This window comes from Strongylocentrotus purpuratus, unplaced genomic scaffold, assembly GCF_000002235.5.
Source record: "Strongylocentrotus purpuratus isolate Spur 01 unplaced genomic scaffold, Spur_5.0 spur5_scaffold_5, whole genome shotgun sequence".
In the NCBI taxonomy this organism is placed as follows: domain Eukaryota; kingdom Metazoa; phylum Echinodermata; class Echinoidea; order Camarodonta; family Strongylocentrotidae; genus Strongylocentrotus; species Strongylocentrotus purpuratus.
In genome coordinates, this window is record NW_022145611.1 from 27,234,067 (window position 1) to 27,257,875 (window position 23,809).

At 34.3% G+C, this 23,809-nt stretch overlaps 1 protein-coding gene across 1 annotated transcript; it reads right to left on the reverse strand.

Annotated features, from left to right (window-relative positions):
• Positions 1–218: 218 nt before the first annotated feature.
• LOC592215 (ERO1-like protein alpha) lies at positions 219–23,676 on the reverse strand. Its single transcript, XM_030998760.1, has 13 exons — positions 23,339–23,676; positions 19,273–19,392; positions 17,128–17,211; positions 16,109–16,153; positions 15,197–15,386; positions 13,313–13,433; positions 12,490–12,554; positions 8,336–8,428; positions 6,413–6,595; positions 5,785–5,915; positions 4,196–4,282; positions 3,481–3,596; positions 219–3,030 (listed from the first exon to the last, which is right to left on the reverse strand). The coding sequence occupies exons 1-13, from the start codon at positions 23,462–23,464 to the stop codon at positions 2,937–2,939; spliced, it is 1,455 nt and encodes a 484-aa protein (XP_030854620.1). The 5' UTR covers positions 23,465–23,676; the 3' UTR covers positions 219–2,936.
• Positions 23,677–23,809: the final 133 nt, after the last annotated feature.

Genomic DNA, 23,809 nt, shown 5'->3' on the forward strand with positions numbered 1-23,809 from the left:
GAATTATCGATGTTTTATCATAACTTAATCACAATCATAATGATCCTCCTCTTTCATTTGATGCAACTCGTATGATGCATAACATGAAAGAGGAGGATCTAAGCTTTACCAATATGTGTCATTTATTAATTATAATTGTGATTAAGTTATGATAAAACATTGTTAATCCTCCGTTTCGTTTTTTCTGGGACGCACTGTATATTACTTATACATTTTTGGTAAGGAATGTTGTAGATCAATAGACAGGAATGAAAGTCATCTTTCACTTTCAGCCTACCTACACTTTTTCTCTTCAAATTGAGTCCCATCCCCTCACTTAAAATATGAGGAATAACTGAAAAAATACACACTGCTATAATGGGTATTTGAAATCCCTTGTGCATTTGTAGTCATTACAAAGTTCCTTTAAACTTTTACCAATCTGCTTCTCTTAATTTTCTGTCCTTCAGATCAACTTGGATTTCACTTCACATGTTTCATGTATACTTTTGAACCCTGAATTGAATCAATAATTCTGAAATACATATACATATATTCAATCAATAATTTAAAATGTAAATGAAACAAATATGTATACCAATACATGTACATTATTAGTAATTGTAACTATAATGTGCTACATTATTTAATACAAGATTAATTATATACCCGATTGATTCATCTGATAAAAATAAGGTAAAACAAAGGAAATTAAGAAGAATAAACTGTCTATTCATAAAATAAAAGAGCAGACAAAATTTAATGGCTGCTTTTTTATCAATAAATAAACTTATGCAATACACATAATACAAACATCTTTCCAAACTAAAACAGGCTAACATTTTTCTATTTGGGTAAAGTAATGTTAAATTAAAACAAATGTTTATTCCAATATTTAAACTAACAAGAAGAAAACGGGATGAATGCATAGAAATCTTAAGAAATAAATAATTTCTCATGCTTGTATATTGTTGTATCATTCAATTCTAGTTGGACTAGAATACCAAAGAATTCTGGATTAAACTATAAACAATTTGTTGTAAAATATTGTGTATGCAGCATTTTACCCAAGTACATACTTGATATTTAATTTTGATACATAACCTTTTTTAATTGATTTCATAATTGGGAGAATTGCCAAGAAATGGATTGTTCTAACTTCGTTTTTTTAAGAAACAAATTTGTGAACTTGGATATTCATATTGCAGAAAGACAAACAATATTCAATGAAAAACAAAGAGAAAGAAAGTATCACATAAATCCAATCAAATAATTTTGATATAAACAGTGTTGAACATTAATCCAACAAAAATTTGCAAAAAATGTAAACAAACTTATATGAAATAAATATCTAATAATGCATATCAACATCCACATATCCTTTTACATGTGTGTGGTGAACACTTCATGCTAAATAATACTTAAAATGTAACAATCACTTTAATTTCTGGATAGGTAGAAAGTATAAAATCAACCTCAAAAAACTTAACCTGGCATTCTATAGGTTAATGGTTAAAGAGTATGAAGAAAATAAACAGCACCAACGAAACCCAATCCGACTTGGGTTCTAACTCTAAGCGCACCCTATTCTGTGCAAGTGCATATGCGTGCGTCAACTAATCTACTCAACAAGCTGTTCAACTGTTTACTGAGAGTAAGTTTAAACTGCAATATCTCTTTCCACAAGTAATAATTGAAGCTTTTATTTTGAAGACAGTATACCGACATGGAACGCCTGCCATCAAGATCAATACATTTGTGAACCCACAGTTGCAAATTCCTCTTCGGGTTTGGTACAATTAAAACATATTTATTACAGCTTATATCATAGAACTTTACAACTGTTTTAACTTACTCAATCATTAGTTATAAAATAAAGAAAACAAGATTAATTAAAAGTATGATACAAGTTCCCTCTGAATTACATGGTGCAATATCACAACCAAAACTACATATACATAGTTGGAAAAAGTATATACAAAACATAAATAGATTAATAACTGTAAAGGCAAAGGGAAAACAAAGTAGACTGTGTGAATACTCTACAACAAAATAAATTAACCCCAATGGTAAAAAAAAAAAAATATTCATTGCATGTTTTCATTGCCTTATGGCAGTTTGGCAAAAGTCAGGGTACTGGTAGTACTTTACTTGGGATGGATATGAATGCATTATAAACAACAATCAGAATCATTATTACTATTAAATTGTTGAAGGAATGCCAACCTATCAGCTAAAAAAGATGAATAATTATAGAACAGCCAAGGTCAGCCAAAGCACAAATACCATAAAAAGGATAATGTACAAACACACACAGTAAAGAATTATAGGAACTAATAAAACGGCAGAAATAAGAAAAGAAAGGGAATGTTTGCTCTTGCTTAAAATGAAAATGACTATTGTTTTTTACAGATTGTATGTGTTTATGTCTTAAGGAAATGCAACTATACACAACAAGTTACTTAGAGATGCAAAGACATAACCTATGATAGCATTATATACATCTCAATTATTCATCTGTACCTCTGAACCTTTTGAATGCAAATGACAAGTATATTGTCTAAAACCTTTGGCCCCATTCAAAGTAGAGACTTGAGAATGTCTACATCTAACACACATGAGTAAAAAAAATAAATAAAAAATGCTCTACTTGAAATGCAGTGGAAAAATAACGACATGAAAAAAAATATTAGAAAGTTATAACCAATCACTTTGTTGTTTCTACCCTTACCCTTAAAAATGTTATACATCTGATCATGTAATTGCCACATAAACTATGTAATTGCACAGATTAAATTGCGCATGACCTGCAATATTCATCTATGTTTTGATGTGTTTTTTTCCCTGTTCAGATAATTTAAATAATCTTGTGACCGCAAAAGGCAAGAAAAAATAATTTCTCTGGAAAAAGAAGTATTTACATCACAAAAAAAAATCTCTCATGAGTTGTGTGGATGTCATAAGAAGCCAGGCATCTTCTTTGGTGCAGATGGTTTGTCTTGTGAGAGGAGCTCCTGAAACTCTTCAATTTCTACTATACTACCTGATAACCTGTAGATGAATCACAAGAACAGCACAATATTCAGTTTAGGTACAAAAAAAAACATACAAACAAGCAACACTAAAAAAAAATAACATGAAGTCATCTCAATGAGGTTGTTAAGCAAAATATAGGAGCACAGCTTTTTAAACAAAGAATCACATCTGTCCAATCTGTCATCCATCTGGAATCTAGCTCACTGGAGCAGGCATTGATATTCATCATGCACTATGTAAATTTAACTTTATCATTATTGTATTATGCACAATATTTTGAACAGCATGTAGTGATTGAAATGGTCAATTAATATGAATAATCATCATTAAAATAAAGTATTATCTATGCAGGCAATACAAAGAGATTGACATGCAGTCAATGTAACGGCTACGTTACACTCCAACACCTGAAAGACGTAGTTTTAATTCCTCTTTGAATTGCAGAGCAGCTTGAATTCTACTTACTTTCCAAATACGTTGAATAAAGCAACAATTTCCCCTCTGTCTAGTGTCAGCTTTGATTTTTTACCGACACCCTGCTCTGTGAATAGAATCTTTAATGCTGTTCCTAAACCTTTGATCTGAATACAAAGATAAAGAAAAAGAAGTAGATATTTTGTTAGATATTGTATGTACCAGTAATCAAGGGAGATCTCATACGAGTTGTAAAAATTAACCATATTTCATAGTAGCTCAATTATTGAGAAACTGCACTTAAATTGTTCTATGCTAGGTTAAATACTCTCAGATTTGAAACTACATTTCTATAATACAAAAAGTTTGTCCAACCAGAAACTAAAATTGAATTAAAATTGTCTCAAATAAACATTATCTATTTGTAGAAGGACACTGAAATGAACCTAAAACTAGAAAGAAGTAGTAAAAGAAACAGAAGTAGAAAAAGAAACAGAAGTTTAACAAGAAACAGAAGTAGAAAAAGAAACAAAAGTTTAACAAGAACAAGAAGAATCAGAAGGGGAAAAAGAGAGAGAGAAGGAACAAAAGCAAATGAAGAATATAAAGAAAAAAAATAATGGAAAAGAAGAAATACAATACAACACAAAAATAGAGGAAACAAATAATCTTAAGGAGAATAAGGACTCAAATCAAACAACAAATGAAGTGATTATGAGCTGCAGTACAGTGCAGTGTTATCTAGACATGTGGTACACATACTAACCTGTAGCTTTCCCCATAATTTACACTTGTCACATCCAACACAGTCCATGATTCTTGAGATGTTCCTGAAATGGGTGCGGAATTCTTCCTGTAATGGACAGAAATAAACGATATGACTTCAGCAAACAAGCTAGAAGGCCAGGGAACAATAATCCTTTAACAGTAACCATTCAGCAGTTCAAAGTTTAAACCTATGTTAACTGGGGGGGGGGGGGGGGTCAATTTGACCCGCCCCCCCCTGTAGAAATTTCGCAACTACTCCGAAACCGCGGCAGATATAAAATTTTCCTTTCATGACTTTTTACTTTCGAGTCTTACGCATCTTTTAAAATGATTTTTTTGAAAATCGGACCTACGGTTACAAGGTCATGTGACCTTTTGTCTTTGCATGTCAGCCCGAAAATCGCTCATTTTCGTGATTTGTGTACAAAACATATGTAAAAGTCATTTTTCCTAAAAATAGATAAAACATTGGTTATTCAGTCTTGTTTAAAGTTTAGATGTTTGTTTTGGGGTCAAAATAGTTGAATTGTAGTTATAAATGAAATAAAACAACAAAAACAATAAAATACATAAGAAATTATAAAAACAAGAGATAACATAAGGAATAACCTGGCTCTTCCAATTTTTTGTGTTGTATTATTATTCCAAATGGTCTAATAAATATATGTAGTGAAAAAGAATACATAAACATGAATAATCTATGATTTATGGGCAGAAATGTGAATTTGATGACCTTATTTGCATAAATTACCATAAATAAGCAAATGAGTGAATTTTTCAAAAATTTGAAATTACCATAGTATTCTATACACTTCACTTGACATGCATGCAAATTTTTGCAGTGATCGGCGGTGAAACGGCCGAGATCTTAGGGGGGGTCAAATTGACCCCCCCCCCCCCAGTAAAAACCTGGTCTGAAATAGCCCAGTTAAAATAGGGTTAAAGGCATTAATGTTTCCAGTTTTACAAATCTGAAATGTATGACCCTATGTGTTATCAGTGTCTGTGATATGTTGTAATATTGAAGCCCTTAAAAAATGAAGCTTCAAAATTATCATGAAGTGCTTCAAAAGAGTGAAAATCTTTGAGTGACCGGTTTTACCATGCTCATTTTCCTCAATAGACTGTAGAGTGTTAAAAAAAATATTGGGAAAACGGTTTTTGACATTTTGAATTTCGATCATAAATATCTTGATAATCAAACATGCGATTGGCTTGTAAAAGTCATGGGATTCATTTCTCAGTGACCTATTATGATTGCAGCATGAGCTAAATCCAGGATTTTGTTTAGAATCAGAGGCAACTAATAACTTAATTAGGACCTACAATACAAGTAAACAAGTGTTTTAGCTGTCCCTGCTAATGTATGCCTCCTGCAGTTGCCGGCGAGAATACACAGAACGTTGGATTCCTATTACCCTGGGGATTTTCCCATTGACAGGAGGAAATGCATCATAGGATGCCTACACCGTATTAGACACAAGATAAATAAGTCTTGCGGGCCGGGCCTAAAATACATTAGCTATAGACAAATCGTCATATCAAGCTGCATAAATTTAACTGAATAGCTGAATTTGTTGAGCCTACCCTGAGTTGTAAAGCCTGTTGCTGGTCTCCCTGAAACATTGCACTTTCATCAAAGTGTTCAGGAAATGAATTGGCTATTTTCAGGATTTCTTTCACAATTCTTTGCACCTCCTGATCTTCCACTGGTTCTCCTGAAAATGTGAAGAAAACAAAATTATAAAAAAGGAGGGGGAGGAGGGACGAGGTTGAAAGATTAGACTGAGGAAACTTATTCACATTTTAGCAATACTAAAGTAGTGCATCTTATTTCATACTTGACTGGATGTACCTAAAGGAGTTACTGTCTCATAAATCTACGAGGATGTATAGATGTTCATCCATTTTTACAAAACTAACTTTGCCACCCCAATTCCCACAAACTTAAAATGTTAACAGCATAGAGTTGATGAAAATAGAGCATACATATTTAAATGCAATGTTTGATCATAAGATATTTGAAAGAAGTGCATAATTTGAATTGATCACATTCTATTTGTAAACTATTCCTTTAGGAGTGATACAAATCGTCGCTGTTTTCACGAAGTGACGGTAGTGAAAAAAAATTGCATTCACTTTGCGTTACGATTTTCCTCACTACCGTCACTTCGTGAAAACAAGGACGAAATATTGAACTGATGCAAGCATTTACCTGTATAAAAGAATTCTTTCTCCAAAACTGGGGCGGCTTTTGCAATGGCTCTTAGGGCTACCAAATAGGTGAAATAAAGATTTTTAAGCCTGATGGGACCTTCTCCGTCTGTTGTTTCTGGATCAAATCGACTCTGGAATTCCTCGATGTTTCGCCCCCACCGTTCTTGTTCAAAAAGACCCTCTGTAAATACACAATCAAATACCAAATTAATTGTTTGAGATAAATTTTAAAAAGTAAAAAAAAAAGATACTGTGCTAATGCTTCAATTACCTTTCAGGATACAAGAATGAACTTTTTTTTCCTTCTTCCCCTTAAAACTTTCAGACAATACATTTCTGCAGAGTTGATCATTTCACTAAAAAAAAATCTGGAAAGATAGAGCAACTTTATATTCATAATGCAATTTATTTTTTCTTCATCCAGATGTCCTTGTGACTACTAAACCAGACTTTGTGAACTGAAGCAAATTCAGTGCTGCAGTTAAATCATTTGCTTTTATAAAACCACTCGTCATATTTTGTGAGTAATTTCATAGTCTGTTACTATTTCATACAAGAAAAAGAGTTCAAGCTATCAATAACATTTTGAATGGATCCACATGCCAGAATGAGGAAATAGCTGGCACTTTGTCATCTATGTTGCGCCCGGAGCCAGGATTTCATTTTAGGAGGGGCGGTAGTGAGCACGTGAAGCGTGCGAATCACTTACCGAGCGCGTAGCGCGCTCCCTAGTGGGTGCAGAGCGCGAAAGCTTTGACGTTTCATTGCATTATTAGAGAAAGAAGACGATTCGTTGGACCGTTCTCGACTCTTATCCTTATCTAAATTCAGTTTCTTTTGACGTTTCATTAGAGAAAGAAGACGATTCCTTGTACCGTCCTTGACTCTTAATCCTTGGTTGAAACAAGTTCCCCTTCCTCCGGAAGCTCTGACGTTTCATTAGATTATTAATGAAATAAGACGATTCGTTGTACCATTCTCAAACGACTCTTAATCCTTGTCTGAATTCAGTTTCCCCCAAACACGCGTGAAGCTTTGACGTTTCATAAATTATTAGAGAAGGAAGACGATTCATTGTACCGTTCTCGACTCTTAATCCTTATCTAAATCCAGTCCCCCCCCCCTCCCTCCCGCCCGCCCGAAGCGCGGAAGCTTTGACGTTTCGTTAAATTATTAGAGAAAGAAGACAATTCGTCCTCTTCCTTTCTTCTTTTTTTTTTTTTTGGGGGGGGGCGGCGTTTTTTGGGGGCGACTGTCCCCACCGCCCCCCTGGCTACGCGTTGAGTAAAAGTGATAAGAACAAAAATTCTGATTGAATTCATGTTATACAAAATCATGAAATTAATTCAATTTTTTATATTTATCTTGTAACTTATCCATCTCAGCACGCTATTCCTTAATTACAAGCAAAAGTAGCATTTTATATACAGAAACACATTTCCTGTACAACAGCATGACGCTTCGGAATGAATGTTTGAACTCAAACATCTGACAGGGCCCTAAGGGTATGTCGGCATGCAGACTCCATCATAAGGGGGCTAATTAGCTTCAAGTTCATTATGAACTACCGTTGATACAGACTTTTTACATGGTTTTACACGGTGCACTCTGTGTGGTGTACATACATGTATTATTGTAGTGGGTGGCTTTAATTTCTTATAGCCCCCAATCTTTTTTTCCAACTTCTTTTCCTTCCTTTTATTTCCTTAATAAATTAATACATAAATAAACAATAATCACGACTTTAAGTATACACTTTCTTGGATTTTTCTTTACAAAAATTAATGATCTGAGGTACTATAATAACAAATTTTCAACAAAAAAAACAAAAAAAAAACCAAAATTCCCCAACTAATAGTTTGTTTGTGGGGATAGAGGGAGAACGAAAGGTAGAATTGAATAAGAAATGCTGGCTTCTTACCTGAAAGCAGATACTTGGCACAGAGATGAATATTGATGCTGCTATGAAGTCCAGAGATAAGACGGTAGAAGACTCTCTTCTCTAGACACATATCTAAATAGGGGGAGGAAGAAAAAAAGACGGTTAAATCAATGTATCACCTTTGATAGTGCATGAATGGTGTATTTAGAGCTGGAAAGGATATTGAAATGTGAATGCACTTTCTACAGTTTAAAACAACAAATTTGTTTGTGTTAGAAAGTCTTTGATTCTTTTCTTGTAGAATTTACATCCTAGCTTTGGGATATAGAGGATGACCACTCAGTCATGCTAGAATGTCATAATTTTTCTCGAAATTTGACTTTTCCAAGTGACTTCACCTAAAGCAAAGCCTGTTAAGATTTTTACAGGTTTGTTCATAGTATTTTCATCTACATTTGCAACATCTCATGAAAAATATTGATCCTTGATAAACCAAAATGGGCACTCAAACTTTGAATTCTTTGCATGGTTCCATCAATCCAAAAGATATTCCAGAACCAAGGAATTCTAAATAAAATAAATCTTAATCTGTTATTCCACATTGGCTGAGTTGGTAACAAACTCTCTCCTTGGAGTCCTCGTCATAGAATGTACAAAATATTTCAGATAATGGACTTCAAGCACAGATACCTCCTTGGTGAGACATATTTTATTTCTAATCATTATTATTTGCATGTTTGTGTTGGTATATCTTTTTTTTCTTCCCTGTATTGCCTGATGTGTATTCATTTCATCACACTGAGATGCAGTGAACTACTTGATTGACCCACCAGAGCTCTTGGTGAAGGTCTGCTATTTCAGCACATTCAAAGATTTTTTTGAAATGTTTGGTGTCCCTAATTTTCACATTTTCAACAAAAAAAGAAGGAACAAAATATCATGAGGAAAACCAAAAATAAAGTTACTAAGTGCAAATTATATGAAACCTAGTGCACAGGGGGAAAAAATGACATCAGTTATTTTTGAACAGCATTCTAGCCATATATTCTTTATGACTTTCTTTACGTTATAAAAACAAAGAGCAAAGAAATTTGAACGCTTTAAATTTTTAAATCAATGCTTTGTTCTGTCTGACATTATATTGCAGCAAACTCATTTCTAACCAAAACATTACTCATTTGAAATGATAGAAATTTGCTCATCACAGAGTCTACAGTATAAGCATACATGAACATAGGCAGCTAGAAATGCTCGTAAATCAATTAAATAAGAATGTAAAAAGCTTGTGCATGTTATGCCATGGAGGATTGTGTACTGTGCAATTTTCCTCCTCATCCCTTCCTTTATTGCGACCTTTCTTTGTATTCAGTTTAAATGCGTAATGGCCTAAATCTGATTCTTATCATATTCCAAATAGAAATTAATTTAAGGCATTTAACAAAATCAAGCTTGCTGCATGTGCTTTTACATTATTTTTCAATTTAGAAAGTAAGATTCAATTGAATGATTTCTCTTTTTCATTTTGTCATTTCTCATTCAAGTTTACATCATTTTAAAAGATTCTTTGATCGATTCACATGCAGGTTACGACAGTGTAAATATGTGCCTTGGATAGTCTGAACATAACCTAGAATTGAGTGAATGAATCTATAACTCAATACATTTGAAATATAATTTACCTACATACACCTAAAATATTTGAAAGATCACATTCTTCTGAATACAGTTTACATTACAAGTAAAATTCCTCATGAATGTGTATCCATAAAAATAAAATACTGTAACCTTTGAGAACAAAAAAAGAAAAAATATCTCCTGTATAAAAATCCTCAAGCTCTCATGACAAAATAAACAAAATCAGTGAAAAAGAACAAGTAGGAATGCTGACAATAATAAAACTGGAATAGGTAGGAATAATGGTGACACAGAACTAGAAGTACAAGTAGTAGATGTAGGATTACTACTCCTTCAACAGTTAAAAAGGGAAAATACTAAGAACTAGAGAGAAAATGGGAAAGATTGCAATGACAAACAATAATTCCATGTCAAGCATAGATATAGAACTGATGAATAATCAGGTAACAGAATAAAAAGGACTTGTCAGAAATGAGATAATAATTTAACAGACCGAGCAACATAGTTTGAAACTAGCAGGCAATCCTTGTATGTAGGCACCTATGAATATGACAAATTGCAAGGCTAAAGTAAAACATTGTAATATCCACTTTAGTCAGATCATCGATCACTGTCACCTGTGATACTTGTATAAAGATGGCTTAGTGCATGAAAACAAAACTTCTCATACCTTACCACAATGACAATAGATTTTACACTCAATTTCATTTTCATTTGGTTTCAATCAATTTCTTCTTTAAAACAAGTGACAGACTGATAATTATGTTTCTTTATTTTATTGAACATATCAAAGCTAATATGACCATATCATAATAATTGAGAAAATAAAACTGAGTCAGTATTAAAAAAAATGTAATTCAAACATAAAAGCGAGTAATTTTCAAGAAGAGAAAATGAAATGAAATTAATAAATTGCGACAATAAAAAGCAAACATAATATAGTATGAGGCATGCATGCAGGTATAACCCAATGCATATTTGTGACAGAGGAGGGAAACAAAGCAAACAAAATGGCATGATAATGAATAAATAAATTGAAAAAGGAAAGAAACAAAGCTACATGTAGGTGCAAATAATGATGCCCCAAACAAAATTACCTTTCAGGTATTGGGAGGCTGGGGATGGATTCAAATTAACAATGGTATTAAGCAGCAGTGATATACATTGTAGGAGGGGAGAGGAAAACAGGAAAAGACAAACAAAATATGGTACACAATGTTTATCAACTAAATTCTAATGTTTATTGAAAATCAAAATATTCCCACAGCATAGTGAAATAACACTTAATGTCAAACCAACCATTTCATGACATAAAACTTTCACAAATTGTTAAGGATGGCCATTTTCAAGGCAAAAAAACATTGACAAATTGCAAAAACTTAAAAGTTGTGTCAATTTTGATTCAATTATTCACAGCATCAAACTTTCGCATATCTGAACCATTTCTGGTTTGACAGTTGATTTTTAAGTTACATCTTAGATCTTGAAAGGACTTGATAGAGGAAATTGTACAACTTAAAGGTACAGTGTTCTATCTAACTATTTGACATATTTGTACTGAAAAATATTATAAACAGTTATGGGAAGCAATTCAAGGGGGTAGGAGAAATGAAGAATGATACTTTGCAATTATCCTGCCATTTTTCCTTAGGTTTAGAATAATGGTGCCTTCTAGCGGGTTCTGCAGAGTCTATGACTACTCCCTATTCCCTTTGTCCCCCCTCCTTCATCTATACTTGTTATGCCAATGCCACAACCTCCCACAAGATTATGTACAATCTCATCATCATCCAATTTCAGCAGCTGAATCATTTCCCCATTATAATCACATTAATTACATAGATCAAAGTATGATTAATAGCAAAGCTCATTAAGCTACCACAAGGGCTTATTTCATCTGTTGAGAGCTTGGTGGGTGCTAAATCCATCTTAAAGTATTTAATTGTAAGTTAATGCCCTTCTGGCTCTCAGCAGACAATTTATGTTTTTCTCCTTGCAATATAATATGGATGAATATGTGAGGGTTGTTATCTCTTATTATAAACTCTAATGAAGTTACACTACAATGAAACAATCAACGCATGAGGAACATAGCCATGACTTTCCATTCAAGGTATAGATTAACATTTTGAGGGTTACAAGTCAAAATCATTTGATCTTTGGACGGCTCATTAGTGCAATGACATCTTTTTCTTGAAATTGCAGATACATGTATGAATAATTGTGATCTTTGTCTCCATGTGTTTTTCCAAATGGACACAGAACACAAACAAATATAGCTGGTAAGTTTTTATTGTTAACACACATTTTAAACTTCAGAAGAAAAAAGCTTGCTAAATTGTTTTAAGATAAAGATATCTCAATGAAAATGTTTAAAAGTGCCTTTGAGCATCGACATATATGAGAAAATCTTGACATAAGAAAGGAGCAAGCTTATGTCTTTTCACAATCTACAATGCTACACCCATCATCCCCTGTTTACTAAATGATCACTACATGAATGCTGTATTGAAGCAATTATCAAATGATGAAATAAAAATGAAAATAAGGACGCTTACCTTTTAATTTCTTATTGCTGAGGAAACTTTCATAAGTGGTTGCGGTTGACTCAGGAGTTTCTGGTCTGCAATAGAATTTCATTTCACAAATACATTCAAGTTTGATAGTACAGCCTACAGATAATTAAAACATTGTACTTATTTCTTGAGGTCTTAAAGATCGTCACCACTACTGGGCCAGAAGGAATTAGACCACACAGAGAGCCATCGAGGTCACTGTGACAGGTGGCTATCTCATTAACTCAGCTCTCATTTAACATAAGAAAAAGAGGATCATGGGGGACCAACAGGCACCGATTAGGGAAGTTTTCTATATAGAGGGAGCAAGTAGCTACAAGTATGGCAGTGTGCCTTTAAACTTCAGACATATCAATCATTACATGTTATTCAAAACAGGAAAAAACAAAGTGTAATGTTTGTGTGGTCTAAACTTATTCACTCCTTGAATTTCATCAAAGCCCTCATGACTTTGACCAAAAGAAAATGAAAAAGATACGATTTGTATTTAGAAATTTAAGGTGCTGATATTTATTTTCAAAATGTTTGAACTACACTCAATCATCAAAGAGGTTCGATTTAAGAAGAAAAACAATAATTGCTGCCCTTTCTGATTCTGATGACAGTACAAAGTCAAGGACCAGTACCTAGATCTAAAAGACACATATACATCACATTTATTGTATCTCTCACAGCCATTATCTGCCTTCCAATCACGAGTGAAGCACCAAAAAGACTTCTCCCCTTGGAAATACCTGTAATTAATCATACTTGAAGGATAGAAACTACAACTCTATCTTGATATATACTTGAATTTTTCACTTACCTGAAGCAGTTTTCATTGTAGATGCTACTCCATATTCTATGTGGTGATGTCCCTTTGTAGCCTGTGTATCTCTCAGGGTTCAGTAATAAATCGACGTACTCCACGTCACCTGAGTGTTCATCTGGAAGAGAGTAAAGAATGTAGAACATTTCTGTCATTACACACGAGCCACAGGGTAAATATTCTGATACCAGTAGAAAAAAATCTACAAATGTTTTCAATTTGCATTAATTCTAGACTTATTCTCACATTCCCCTATTCACTTGTATTCCAAGATTCTTCAGCCTATCAATAACCAATATGACCATATTTGTTTTATATGCATGAAGTGTTATGGTTATGTTAATGTGCATACTACAGTAGCTTTCAAATCAAGCCTATTGCTGGTTATAAAAGCACACCAACCTGCCACAAACCAGCAAAGGTTCATGGACCTGTTTTTTAAAAGTAAAATATTAACTAAGCCTGAGTCATTACGGTTTTTGTGCTAAACGGTTAACCGTTAAAAGTATACGGGCGGTTTCGTTTAACCGTTTAATAATAATCTCAAAAAGTGAAAATACAGTATTTTTAATAGTGCTGTAGCTCGGAACCCTGCTGGTCTTCAGACTGTCGGGCTGAGCATTCCCAGCCCGGACTATGGCACAAATTGGGTCATCCTGATACACAGAGACCAGTAATAAACAACATAAAACATGTCTTATTATTCCTCATCTGAATTTGATATCATGATTAACCTTGCAAAGTTACTCTGTGAAGTTAGCTGATCTGTGACGTGTTTATATATGCCTTTGCAATGCAATGTTTGCACATGGTCAGGGAGAGAGCTCCCTGCATGTATCATTGCCATATGAAATTATGTGGAAGTGTGTATCACACACACCCAAGACACACCCTGCAATGAGCTGATCCAAGTTAGTGACCAATCAGGAAGGTTCTCTAGCTATGTGGGTGGAGTTTGATACCAGCATAAATTACAGGTTGGTGACCGCGCGTGCTTTCACCGTACCCAGTTCAGTGGGAGGTCAAGAAGCCACGCCCACATGTGTGCATGTGACAAGCATGAGCTCTCCATCTGTGTATGTACAGTGTATTTGGGCGCCGGAGGTTTGTGTGTACATGTGTGTGTGACTGAGAGAGCATATGGGCTAGCATGTCCCTGCATGTCCCTGCATGGACGAGGCAGGGACATGAGTGAAGATCGAAGTAAGAAAGGGTGGCTGTGTTAATCGGCTGAATTGAAGAATGCTCAAAAACTTAAATTACTCACAAATAATATCCAAGACTTTGTTGATTGATATTTCTAAAACTTCAATTATTATTGTTATCAATATTTTTGTATTTTATTTATATATGAACATTATTTTAGGGGGCGAGTCGGCAAGGGATGGATATTAATATTGAGAGAGAGAGAGAGAGAGAGAGAGACTCGGGGGAGAAGGGATGTGAGAGGAACTGACCATCGAATGTGTAAATATTTAGAAAGTTGTGAGCTGAGAGTGCAGTAATAAGAAAAGGTACATGAGCGATGAACACATTGCAGAGAGAAGGGAATAAAGAGGGTGAGAAAAGAGAGAAGGGGGCTGGTTGTTTTATTGTTTACAAATTCATTCATGGGGATTACTGCTGCCAGAAAGCTAGCGCGCAGCGGCCAGGGTGTAATATTACACTGCGGTTTCTTTGATTATCTTTATCATCGGCTATTAGCACATTCCAAAATGTATGCAAATAACGGTTAACCGGAGCGAGAAATGCTAAACGGTTTTGATGAATGCGGTCGGATAACCGTCGGTTAAACGGTTTGACTCAGGCCTAATATTAACATTCCATTTTGTAGTTCCTTTCTTTCTTTGAAATAAAGAGAATGATCACACCAACACCAACCTTCTTTTTCACAAAAGTTGAGTTGTGCATCGTCGTGTGTCTTCCATGTCTCAAAGGCTAGCATATTCTCTCTGCTGATGGTGGTATCAAGAGCTCCTAATTGATCCTCGTCTTCCTCCGTCTTCTCCTTGTTACACTCCTCTTCTTCATCACCGGTTTCATCTACTGGCTTGTTTGAGTCAGCTGAATACTGTGAGACAAGGGTGCAAGTTCTTGATTCAGAATTGCACAAGTTGTAGTTCTAATGTAGGTATTTTTCCTTACACACATTTGAACTTCTTAAAATTGTTCTTGGTGAATGTAAAATGCCAAATGCTTATACATGTCATTAAAATGTAATCAAGTATGCTCTTGAAAATAAATATAAAAAATATCTTGGTAGAAAATGAGGAAGAGTACATTACATTTCTAATATAAAAGTTTAAAAAATGGAATCTCAGAATGTAATACAAATATTGCTAAGTATATGAACATTCTTTATCTTTTCTTCAAAATAAGTTTTAATAAACACAAGACTATATCATTGTTATAACTTCCGGAGCCTATGACCTACAAGCATTGCTTTCTCTTTAGGCTCCATCATATTTCTTCCTTTATTTAACTTAGTCTATGTATTGTTCTTTTTGTTTGTATAAATGCATCCAAAAATGATTACAAAAATGTAACATGGCAAATTAATGATGTATTATACAACATGTGAAATATGAAAATAAACTGAACTGAAACTGAAACTGAAACTTAAGTTTTCTTAATACACAGGGTACATCAAAAGTAAACTGTACGAAAACAAAATCAGAATCTAATCTAAGCATTGATTTACATTAACTTCAGATATCTAATTCTTATCAGGATGAAAAATATGTCTGCATATCAATATTGTAGTAATGATTGTAGATAAAACTCTGAACTCACCTTGTTTTCATTCGACTCTTCTTTCAAACCACATGGTAAATCATCCTGTAGGTGGAGTAAGGACATGTATGAAGGTTTCATTTACCGTGGAAAGAGAGAGAGAGAGAGATCACTCCAAATTAAAGTATTGTATTCCTAAGGTATCAGCACTAAAATAAATTATTGTAAAATCAAAGAATGCATGCCATAAAATCTTAAAACCCCATATGTTAAGTGTGATATCCAGACTTGAAATGCCTGCTATACCATTTAAAAGCCTGAAATGTAGAGGTATATAAGAAGTATGAAGTCTTGAAAGTTAAGGCCTGAAAGCTGACATTAGGAGAGAGATAAGAGTAATATAACGCAGGGCTCAACACTAACAGCACCCAGGACACTTGAATGTCCCAAAATCTAACGCTGGACCCCAGAAATTTCAAATTTTTCAGATAGGGTGTATACATGCACACTAACTTTAAAAAGTTGATTTCAGATCCCCTTCACAAAAAGTTAGTGTGGAGCCAATAAGGCATACCTGCCAACATTTGAAAATGAGAATTAAGAATTTTTAGCACGGTATGTCTTCGAAAATAAGAAATCTGTACCCTTAACAGGCGTTCACACATGCAGCGGCAGTGTAACTGGCAATACGCGGTAAATCTGTGCAAAAAAGCGAATACAAATTCGCTGCTCAATCATGCAGCCCTTCAACGCACGCAATATGTGAACTCTCACATCGCGGCATATGATAAAACAAGCTTAATTTGGCTTAAGCAACAACAAATATAAAAAAAATTTAAAAAATTTAAAAAAAATTTAAAAAATTAAAAAAAAAAAAAAATCTAAATTTTGAAAATCCGGGATCTCCCGCATTGTGGGGTCCTAAAAATCCAGAAATGCGGAATATCCCGGAAAATGCGGGAGGGTTGGCAGGTATGATAAGGTAAAGGACTCTAAAGAAAAGAGAGAACAAGAGAGAGAGAGAGAGTGAGAGAGAGAGAGAGAGAGAGAGATGATGTGAGAAACGGGAGTGTGCTTACTGGTGAGCATGGGCAGACATGACATCCCTTCATGGCACAGCGACTATCATCAGCCCAGAATGGACACGGACGATGGAGGTTTACCTATCACATTCAGAAATAAATTGAACAGGCAAATATTAACTCTTTATTGGGTATGGATCGATGCCCTACAATGCCATATTTTAATGCGAGTATATGATAAACAACATTGTTTGCAAAACAAACGATGACTGTCTGTAGTGGTGCACTGTTTGATTCATTACTTGCAAAAGGCCACTTACAAAAAAAAGACCCTCAGCATTTTCAAAATCAATTTGTCTCTTTCAAATTTTTTGTGTGGTGACATTCCTGTTAAATAACTGAACATGTACAGTAGGTTCTGTCCATATGGGAACCCTACCTTCACAGTTGTTTTGCTTCAAATGAATCAGGAAAACAGAGCATTGCTACAAGATGTAGTTGAGAAATAATCAGTGCAAATAAAAATATTGTTATGATTTCAAAATAAAAATATATGTGTATAACTATAAATTACTTTCCTTTTCTGTTTCTCTTCTTTTCCTGATTGCTTTCTAATTATTTAGGAATGTCACATTTCATTGTCACAAGTTTCTAGCAGTAATTTAAACAATATTAATGAATGCTAAGGTCAAGCAACTGCATCAATTCACAGATATCTGCACCAAAAAAAATGCACAATCATCATTCGCCAGAGTAAGAGGTAAGGCATTTCCATATCAAAAAGTAAATTTATTTATATGAGTGAACTAATCCATTTGGCAAATGCATAAAATAACCTAAATACTTAACTAGAGTTAGTTAATTAAATACAAAACATCTTATGATCCTATCAATGACAATGTACATGGTGAAAAGTTGAAAACACCAACAGAGGCTGCTTCCAATAACATACGGCCACAGGTTTCAAGTGGTAGGCAAACAATTAGAGAACGAGACAGTTCACAGCATGATGCCTAGTAAATGAGTTAACTGTCAATCGTCTACATGGAGGACAGAAAGCCAGTCTCTCATAAACATGTACATACACTACTTCACATGGTAGACAGATTTAAGGTGTAAAGCTTATGCAGCAAAGCCATTAAAGACTATTAATTTTAAATATGTCGATGAAGAATAGGTAAAAAATGGTAGACAGATTTAAGGTGTAAAGCTTATGCAGCAAAGCCATTAAAGACTATTAATTTTAAATATGTGGATGAAGAATAGGTAAAAAATGGCTAAGGAAGCAATAAAGTGATGATCTTTGATATACAATACTCCTCTTGTCATGATGATATCTGTAATTTTAGATTTGTTCATACCATGATAAATACAGAATTCCTATTATAATTCTTATTGAAATGAACAATGTTTTTTGTTTCTGTCTTACTACTTTTTTCTTCCAATCTCCAGGAATTTTCACTCTTGGACAAATTCAATAACAATTACCGGTAAACTGTTTTCATGACCTAAAAAAAATGTGTTAACTACTACCTTTAAAATGATGTTACACTTGGCAGCCTTGCTCACTTCAATATTACACTGACAAGTCCCTGACTTTCCTGACTGGGCAACTGCTTTGTTATTACAGATTTACCCAAGTACCATTTGGTTTCTTTTGATGTGTGACTCTGTGTGCATTTTCTTTCTTTCTAAAGTGAAAAACAGATCATTCCTCAACCCCCCCCCCCCCAAATGAATCCTAAATGTATCCCTAAATGGTAAATAGGTGCTGTATGTACACGTAAATTGAAAATGCTTCAGATATCACTAAATGATCTAGACTGTCATGTTTAGAAACATAATGCTCTAAAAATCAAAAGTACTCTGAAGAATTGTAGTAGGTTGTAAACTCCAAAAAATAAACAGCTTTCAATGTAAACATCATACAAAGAGGAAAGCAAATACGGTAAAGTGATTTCATAATTCTTAATATACATAATAAACATGTAAAATAATTTAATACCAAGAAAACAAATTCATCAGAGCAATTTCCCTTACACTTTCCATTCAATCTGCTATAATTGTTAACTACAAATCAGTCAAATACCTATTTAATTTATTACTGTCTTTTTGAACTATGCTTGCAACCACCATATGTCTCCTGCAGGTCTGTGTACTTTTATCTTGAAATTTAATCCTTGCCATATGGTGAACACTTACCTTGAAGAACTTGAAGTAATTCTTATTGAGTAGGCTATTGAGAGGTGGGAAGAGGCGTATATTGTTGAACTCACTCACAGACTCCACCTTACATGTGCAGTCATCAACCACACCGTTCAACTATAAAAGGGGGAAATATGACAAGAAATCACATATTTACATCTCCAATGAACCTTCACCTCATCTGTTTAACCACACACTTTCGCGTATTAGTAAGTTTTTGCAAGTGGTCCACAATAATTTGCAACAGTTTCATGCTGTGAAGTCATCATATTAAAAAACTAAAATCTTTGCAATTCATAAAAGTTTCTGTTTTTTTAGTATGCCGTCATAGTATGTTATAAAAGGCAAAAGCATTACTATTTGTGACAACCCATGTAATTATAAGACTAAGTTTACATAAAATAATTATAGAATAGAAGAAGTAATCATCAAAAGTTGATTCTCATGTTAATTTTTGCCATTATATGCCTATGACCTAATTGTAAATAATCAAATAAAATCAAGAAGGCCTACTTCAGCCTGTTGAGTCTACCAATGAACTAACACTACCAAATGTGTGTAAAGTCACATCCGTAAAGCTTGGACCCGTTGTTTTTAAAATGAGTTATTGACCTTTCCTTTTGTTGTGCGTTTCAATGTGACACTGAATTTTGAGATCACACTCCAGAATGCTTTGTAATAATAAATGCTCACATTGGTTTAATACACTATACTATACACACACACACATCCCTAGAAAATATCGAGCTACACAAGCACAGCAAGTAAAGCAAAGACAGGTCGGTTATCCCTAAAGTTGATATACTGTAAGGTGGTACCGGTAATTTGAATTTGCAATATTTAATAAATCTTATAAAAGTTGTGTTAGACAATATTTTAACGGACTACATGTATATTTATGATGGTCAGTGCAGTGCTCTTTGATGTAAACTTTTTTTTTTTAAATCTGAAGGCAAAAGTTGTTTAAAGATAAAGACCAGTTATGGTCATGCGATTGCATTGTGAAAGAAACATTGTGGAATCGATCAGAAAAGGTTGATCATCTAGCATATACATGTAAGTATTGGTGTGTACTGCAAGGTTCTGGAATCATCAAAATGATAAGATATTTGGCCCAGTCTTCATAAAGTTACAAGCACTGTACACAGAAAGATGTATATGGGACTACTGGTATGCACACGTGCATGACATGTGCGTTTATCTCTCAGAGTCCAATAGATAAACTAATTTACCAAATATATCAATTAGTAGGCGGTTTCCCTGCAAATTTTTTACCATCATGTATTAGTCAAAACATGTTCTTTCACATGATTGGTAATAAAGAGCTTCCATTTCATTTTTTGAAATTGGGGCGTTTCCAATAACAACTTAAAATTAATAGAAGCAGAAAAATCGGACACACCAATCAAAAAAAGTTTGAGCAAAATCGGATAACTAATAAGTAATAAGAAAGTTATACATTTTTAATGAAATGAAAAACTTTGAAAATTACAGGAAAAATTGGCAACTCAATCATGAGTCTGTGATGACATTGCCCTACTATCCACTACATGTTTTCTTTATATTGATAATATCAATTTCCAATTTTCCCGCTAAAAATCTTACTTCCTCACACCAGCATCCAAGTTTGATATTACTGGTAATAGGTTTTTGTGTAGATGCACTAATACAGATTAATTCTTTTCAGTAAAATCATGAAAAATGTGAACTTTGATAAACTATTTGTATAAAAATCAATGATTATGATTTAGTATATAATATTCAATTATTCATAAAATAGTATCAAGCTCATAAAAGATTTTGTGAAATATGTCATGCATGCAATATGATACAAATCATATAACCTTGGCAAAGGCATGGGGAAATCAAGTTTTAGGGGATAAAAAGGGAAATTAATAGGATAAAAATATATAGAGCAATTGATAAATAGTGAGGCAATGACGTCACAAACTGAGAACCAAATTGGCAATTTATGAAGTGATTTTCTAAGTCCCATATTTTTCATACTTTTTCAAAAATTCATAACTTCCTTAATCCTTATTAGTTATCCAATTTACTCAATTTATTTTTGCTCTGTTTCTCTTGTTTTTCTGCATCTATTAAAAGCAAATTATTTTTGGAGTGGACTTACATGTACATTAGCCTTTAAGCATCTAGACACACACAACCCCATCATACCAATAAATCTATATGTGCTTGAAGTTAAAAGTTAAAACTCTAGCCCAGCTTTTTATACTATTTATTTAGAATTAAAAAGACCCAAAACAATAGTAAGACAGTAGACTACAATCAAGATAGAATGAGAGAAAGAAAAATGATTACAAACAAATTAAGCGTTCAGGAATGTGATACAACACAAATGGAAAGCAAAACTTTAAACTACATGTATTAGGGTGTCTGAACAATTTTTCAATTTTCAATTTGGGATCGTTTTTCACCATTTTTGTTTGATATTTGAATAAAAAGTGTAATCAGAATAATACATTTCAAATTTGAAGCTTCACCGATGTTTCAATCAAAAGATACAGCCCCTCCAAAATGCTGGTATATTCATATCATTTTGGTCAAAATCGACGAAAAAGACGTCCACGCAGAGTGATGTTGTTTTGCTAAATTTAGCCAAACAGCTGTATCGCGCGATATGCAAGCGTATGCATATCGTACGCATGCTGCTAAGCCAATGCGCGACTTGCAAGCTTGAGCTACGCTGTCTCCGCGACACGTGCCATTGACTAGTATGGTTAGCGTTCGTCGCACAAAAAACCCGGAAGTGAATGCACGTTATAGTCAATGGCAATATCGCGGAGATGTCTCCGCGATATTGCCATTGACTATAACGTGTATTCACTTCCGGGGTTTATGGTGGGAACGGCCATCCATACTTTCATTCACTATAAGCGCACATGTTACGCGATGTAACCATGGTTTGGACTGAGCGGAGCTCACGCCTCCCTAATTAGCTGATTCCAAAAATGTGGGAAGGGTATTTTTAAACTGTTGGGGCGAGTGATCTCTTGGGGCTAGCGAAAAAATAAGTGCATACATATTTTCCTTACGTCTAGCCGGACATAAGCCCGGGGGGCGCAGCTCAGGAAAGTGGCAAATTTTGGAGCTAGGATGCAAACAACATTTAAATCGCTGTTTTGACCAAGATATTTTTAGAATTTCGGGGGTGCGCCCCTTTGGGGAATATGGAGAAAAACCTGCTCTTTCATATGACACCTCATTTATTGAGTTTTACCTTCAGGATCACAAGCCCCAAAGGTTTGAATTTCAATTTTTTTCATAAAATCATTGACCAATTTTCATGGTCGCGCAATGCACGTAGACTGCATAGGGATGCGTGCAATCTCTATGGGAGGTATTTTAGCACACAACATCGGGTGCGCGATCAGACACCCTACATTTAGGCTAGAGTTCCATATGTACCCCCCACTAAAATTGAACAAAAATATATCGATATGTTTCAGAGTGAAATCGTCTAGATCTAGTCTACTAGACTAGTCTACCTAATAACAATATAATAGACCTAGATCTACATGTAGACCTACATGTATATAAAACATGGAAAACTAGGGTTAGGGTTAGACAATGAGAGATAGATCTAGAAAGAAAGTGTAATAATATTTAGCGGGGGGTACATATGGAACTCTTTCCAAATTGGCGGAGGGCATGGCCAAGGGTGGACGTGGGTGGGGCAGCCAGCTTTTTTATTAATATAATTAATAATAGATCTAGGGACATAGGGTCTAGATCTATCCCCCAAGAAATAAAAAAACAAAACAAAAACAGTTCAGTTCAGTTAAAATATCAAGAGTCGTTATCAAATGTCTAGAAGCATGTCATCAATGCCTCACACCCATTCACAACAAATGATCAACTATTTTATACACAGTCGACAGTCTAACATCAGATCTACAAATAAAATTGGCAGCCCGTGAAGCTGAAGCACCATGGCCCATGAAACCTCCCAATCACCAATCTAATTGCATGCCCGAGGTCCCCCGTTCCAGTCACACCAAAAACGCCTCGCGATCACCGACGCTGTGCTTCCTTAGCTTACCTCACAAAAACAGCGGTGAACATCATTGTTGTTCTTCTTGGCATTCCCAGAGAATGTTGAACTACACAAACACAGCAAGCAAATCACAGAAAGGATTGAAAGGTACATTCTAGCGTGAAAAATCATGATAACCTGATTGAGTCAGCTCAAACGACCATGTAAAATGAATTTCCCTCCGTATGCTCGAATAATGTTGTGATAATGTCATGTTAAATGATTAGTCCTTGTCCAAGACGACACAACACCGAATATTCAGTTTTTTTCTTCTAATAAGGGTGTCTATTCTACGAAAGTTCATTTATACCAAATAATCGCAAATTATGTTTGTTATGTAAATTTGCAAGTTACAAATTATTGTATATCTATTGATAAAATATTTGATTTTGTCACGGGACTTTTTATCACACAAAATATACGACTTGCACAAAGGCCTATGATCAACCACGATTAGCTTAGCTTTACGTGGCGTTC

What these genes read in the sequence shown, in the direction of transcription:
- LOC592215 (XM_030998760.1), bottom strand. Translation starts at nt 23,464, where the DNA reads ATGATTTTTCACGCTAGAATGTACCTTTCAATCCTTTCTGTGATTTGC. An exon ending in AAGAGTCGAATGAAAACAAG is followed by an intron (nt 15,387 to 16,108) that starts GTGAGTTCAGAG and finishes CTTGTCTCACAG; the next exon opens with TATTCAGCTGACTCAAACAA. An exon ending in GAAAGAATTCTTTTATACAG is followed by an intron (nt 5,916 to 6,412) that starts GTAAATGCTTGC and finishes TCACATTTTCAG; the next exon opens with GAGAACCAGTGGAAGATCAG.